The following is a 5,146-nucleotide window of genomic DNA, read 5'->3' as shown; positions in this document are numbered from 1 at the left end:
GCTCCGCGGCCCTCGCCGCTCTGGCCCCCCCTCCCTGCTCTTGCACTTTCGGGGGGATTTAAACATCCCCCGAGATTTCTTTCAGCTTTTTTTATTTTTGTGCACACGTGGGGACTGGCCCACGTGTACACAAACCTCCCCCGGCCCCCCAGCTGCCCCCGGAGCGCTGATTTAGCGATCCGCACTCCGGGGGCAAGTTCGCTATTAGATATATAGATTAAAACAGGTCACAGTATTCATATGCAGATTTCAAGCTGGTGCCATGTTCCATATTCTTAATCTGGGCCACATAAAGATGGTAAACTTCAACGGGGGGTGTGTGATATTTTACTGGACGCCCGCCACCTCAACCAAAGGCCTGGTGGAACAGCTCCATTTTACAGGCCCTGCGGAATGATAGTAAGTCCCACAGGAGCTGAGATGGGAGCATGTTCCACCAACCTGGGACCAGGGCAGGAAATGTCCTGGCCCTAGTTGAGGTTAAGTGGGGGTCCCTTGGGCCAGGGACAACCAGCAGATCTTGATCGGCAGAGTGCAAGGCTCTCTGGGCCACATCTGGCCCAACAATATGTTAGTAGAGGGACATGCAACTACTGGGGCGTATGCCATACAAGGGCACTCCAGATGATTTTGCTCAGCCCACTAGACTGGTTCTCCATACAGGGGACCAAGATGAACTTCTGTGGGTCCGGCAGCACTGCTGGAGCTCGCCTGTTTCCAGTGCGTCTGGTCAAACACCACCTTCAACTTCTCCCTCCCTTCTGTTTGCTGGCACACCGTCGTCTTCAGAGCAGAGCGGACTTGCTCTTTCTGGCAAGCCCCCTCCCCCACCTTTTTGGGACACGGGGGGTTGTGGGGGGGAAAACGTTTCCAGATCGATCAGCTTGTACAAATTGATGGGAGAAAATGAATTACTTTGGATGCAGCAGTGGTCTTAATGTTACGGGTCAGCCCTTTGACGAGACAAAAAGAAAGTTCCCTGCAGGAGACGAATATTCGGACTGAAGTTCGGTACCTTCATCTGCTCTTTTGCTGTCTGCAGCTCATCGTGCTCTGCTGGGAGAGGATCTTTCATTCTCGCCTTGATTTCCTGCAGTTGCTGGTGCAGGTCCTCAATCTCTCTTTCAGAGTTCTCCCATGTCTGTGGTTTTGCAGAGAAAACATGAAGGAAGATACAAATAGTAAAAAAAAAAAGTATCACTCTAGCTATTTGGTTGTGCCCCCTTCCCTTTACATGAGGCAATGGGACTGGAGGAATTCTGGATTAGGGTTATGCAAAAAAACCCACAAAATGGTATTTTCTGAGTACGAGTATATTGTACCTGAAAAATATTGGTATTTCCCAATGTTCTTGAATCCCAGTACCAGTATGGTATTCAGATTTGGGAAATATATAAGAAACACAATTTTTTTGGCTCCATTATACCCTATGGTCCCATTAAGACCAATGGTCCTTACACGGTATAATGGAGACTCGATCCGAGGGTATTTGTAGCTCGGGGTGGGGGCTGTTTTTTTACGGTAGAGGAACCAAATTTGCAACATGTCCCTCCTCATCCCCCACAAGTTTAAAAAAGATTGGACTAGAGGGTCAAATTCTATGGGCCCCCAAAATGGTGCCTCCATCCTCCATTAATTTCAATTGAGAAGAAAAAGGCATTTAAAGGGCTTGCAGTCCCTTTAAAAAGCCCTTTAAATGCCTTCAGAGTTCTCCAAGCTGCAGTCACACGGCTTGGAGAAGGCATTTAAAGGGGCCACAATCCCTTTAAATGCCCTTTAAGTTCATCTATCTGGCGGTCCTGAAAATCCCGAAAATTTTTGGGATTTTTGGGGCTTGGCCATTTCGGATAGACGACAAATATCTGAAATCTATATCTGGCTTAATCAAAAATACTCGGTACTCATGGGAAGGGTTGCAGGCCACAAAGGAAAGGCTCCTAAGAGTTTCCTAGGTGAAAGGTCAGCTTTGTTGTTGACACATACAGCGACAAGTTCACCCGAACACTCTGGGCTTCAGCAGGGATGAATTGTGGCCTGTCACTTCCATCCTGAGAATTCCAAACTTCTAGAGTTTCATCAGAGATTCCTTTCAACAGAAGAAAGGTGCTTACAAGTATCTGCTCTATGTGACTCGCCTAAGCAGAACAAACAAAGTTCATGGCCGTCTGGAGGGGCCAATTTACTTCCACACTTCTTACAGCGGTTGAAAAAGCCCCACTTCTGACTCTTCTTCTTTTTCTTTTCCATACGGTGGGAAGAGACAAATGCCGAGGAAAAGTGAAGAGGGAAGGGGGGGGGGGGGAGGCCCGAAGGCCTGAGGAGATTCCCCTCAGGAAAAGAAAAGTTCTTGTTCCTTTTCTTCTTCCCCCCCCCTTTTTTTTTTAAAGAAAACTAAAGAGAAAAAATTCAAACGGAGGATGGTCCTAAGAAACAAAGGAATGAGGTAAAGGCCCGAAGGCAGTAACAGCTATCCGGTCAGGAGGAAAGGCAAAAAGGTCCTTTCAACGCGGCGGTAAAGAGAGAACTGGCGGGATCTCCGCGCCCGTCCCTCTGGGCATGCGCGCTGGGTTTCCTGCGCATGCTCAGTGGGACTCGCGCGAAAATCCTTTGAAACATAGCTTGCTACAGCACCGGTCGGGCCAGCGCAGGCGCACTAAACCCATTGGTGTGAAGCACAGAGACCACGAAGAAGATACTGATGTGACTATAAATGTGGTAGGCTTTAACCATGGGTGCCTTCTTTTGTGTTCGCTGCCACAAATTAATACAGCTACCGTTTTGGAATTTGTTCCAGAGAATGAAGGATACCTTGATGGTGCCTCGGAACTGTTTTGTGATCTCCTCGACTTGAAGCTGAGTGTTGCTCCAACTCTCTTGCAACTGACTCCTCTCCTTCTGTATGCCCGCTTTTGCTTCGGGGTTTGCCATGCCAAGCAGCTCTTCCTCAGTATCCAGGGCTAAAGAATACCTGGTTTGCCACCTCCGAAGGAGGACTTCTTTATTCTAAAAGAGGAACCAGACAAATATGTCTTGAGTCAATAAATACCTATGCTGACACTGAGATCAAAAAAGGGGGGAAAGGTATTCAGCAGACTCTCCCCCTCCTTTCAATCCTAAAAGCTGGTTGAAAGAATTCATTGAGCTCCTTTGCAGTTCCTTTTTCCACCCTTGAAAAATCTGGTAGCACTTCAGATACCCATTGGCTATTTAATGCACTGGGTGGTGAGGCCCTTGTAAGTTTTCCAGACACCGGCTGTTTCGTAGGACTGCCAGGCTGTAAAACCATAGTGTTTCCAGTGGTTCCTAGAGCTACCCTGCATCAATTCTGGGATGTCACTGTAAGTGGAATAATGGCCAGGCCCGTAGCCACAGTGGGGCATTCAGGGACAGCGCCCCCTCACTTGTGGCCCACGCCCCACAACTCCCACTGCCTCTCCCTGTGCCCTCACCTGCCGGCTGTACTTGTTTGCTTCAACTGCTACAGGAGAAGGAGAGCCGGCTGGTGCAATTAATACTCAGCGAGTATACACTTTCTGCTACTGTAGTGCAGAGTGCATATTCCCTGAGTGCTAATCATGCCAGCCTGCCAGCTCTCCCTCTCCCAGGCCGAACAAGTGGGAGGATGAGGCAGGCAGGCCTCACTGCAGTCATGCAGAGAGCACATGCTCGCCGAGTATTAATTGCACCGGCTGGTTGGCTCTCCTTCTCCCGTGGCAGCAAATGCAAACGAGTGTGGCCAGCAGGTAAGAAAAGACCCTTCTCTTCTTGGCTAGCCTGCTGACAGAATCTATCTCCCCTGCTCCCCCCTCCCCCAGAGTTTCCAACGCCCCACCACCCAAAATTTTTTAGCTACGCCCCTGGTAATGGCACTTGCAATGCCACCGGGGTTTAATTTTTTTTCTCCCACTGCCCCTTGAAGAGGCAGTGGGCAATGGAACCTGGGGGCAGGGTCCCTAAGACTGCCAAGCCTTCTGTTGCACCAGCCGGTTCTTTGGGAACACAAGATCTAAGGGACCGCCTCTTCCCATATACGCCTCGAATAGCGTTACGCTTGAAAGATCAACATCTCCTGGTGGTCCCTGGCCTGAGGGACGCCCGTCTTGCCTCAACCAGGGCCAGGGCTTCCTCTGTCCTGGCCCCAGCCTGGTGGAACACCCTCCCTATTGAGACCAGGACCCTGTGGGATCTCCTTCGATTCCGCAGGGCCTGCAAGACGGAGCTCTTCCGCCAGGCCTTTGGCTGAGGCAGCGGGTGCCTATTTATGGCCTCCCTGAGGTTGTCATCACCCGTCCATCACCTGTCTACTGACCACCGACAAGTGGCCTTTAACTCATTGTACCACCGGGCCAGAACTTTATAGCCAACTGACGCTGTTCCAAGCAGTACCCATGGTTTGAATTGTTACGGCGTTTTATCATGTTTTAAGGTTTAATGTTTTAAACTGAAATTGTATTTATTCTAATGATGTTACCCGCCCTGAGGCCGCCCGCGGGATGGGCGGGATATGAATGCAAATAATAAACAAACAAACAAACAAACAAATAAAAGAACTAACCTTGAAATCCTGACTCAGATTCCAGACTTGGTGCAGGCTGTACTTGTCCTGGCTCTTCACAGCGGCGATGAAGCTCTTTGTCTCCTTGAGGAACCTCATGAGGTCTTGCACCAGGGTCTTGAATTTGTGCCACCGCTTGGCGAGGCTGTCGATCTCGCTCTTCCTCCGCTGAGCCATCAGAACGGCACTCTGCCACTGTTCCTTCAGCAGGGTGAGCTTGGAGATGAATTCAGTCCTGCAGCAATCCGGGCGGGATAGGTTAGTTTTTATTCCGTTATTGATTTCAATTTATGTTCCGCCCTCCCCGCAAGCGGGCTCGGGGCGGATCATGAGTAAGTTCTAAAACACGTAAATACAACATTACAGAATGATTAAAAGCAGTTTAAAAACAAAACAGATTAAAACGGGACACACTATTTATCTCGGTACATAGTTTATTTATTTATTTATTACATTTACTAGGGAGCAAAGCTCGTTGTGGACGGAGACAACGGACGCCTAGAAAGGTAGGGTGGGTGGGTGGAAGAAGAAAGGAAGGAAGGAAGGAAGTAAGGAAGGAAGGAAGGAAGGAAGGAAGGAAGGAAGGAAGGA

At 49.3% G+C, this 5,146-nt stretch overlaps 1 protein-coding gene across 1 annotated transcript in view; it reads right to left on the bottom strand.

Moving 5' to 3' along the window:
* LOC107117704 (nesprin-2-like) overlaps window positions 1-5,146 on the bottom strand; it is a 77,591-nt gene that overhangs the window by 58,708 nt on the left and 13,737 nt on the right. Inside the window, exons 6-8 of the mRNA XM_015419861.1 lie at window positions 4,556-4,790; window positions 2,809-3,003; window positions 1,016-1,141 (exon numbers count right to left, since the gene is read on the bottom strand). Of these exons, the coding sequence (XP_015275347.1) occupies window positions 1,016-1,141; window positions 2,809-3,003; window positions 4,556-4,790 (556 nt within the window). The remainder of the gene's footprint in view (window positions 1-1,015; window positions 1,142-2,808; window positions 3,004-4,555; window positions 4,791-5,146) is intronic.

Source organism: Gekko japonicus, unplaced genomic scaffold, assembly GCF_001447785.1.
Source record: "Gekko japonicus isolate JY-2015 unplaced genomic scaffold, Gekko_japonicus_V1.1 scaffold2958, whole genome shotgun sequence".
Taxonomy (NCBI): Eukaryota; Metazoa; Chordata; class Lepidosauria; order Squamata; family Gekkonidae; genus Gekko; species Gekko japonicus.
The sequence above is the reverse complement of the archived record's forward strand: the minus strand, read 5'-3'. Positions and strand labels throughout refer to the sequence as shown.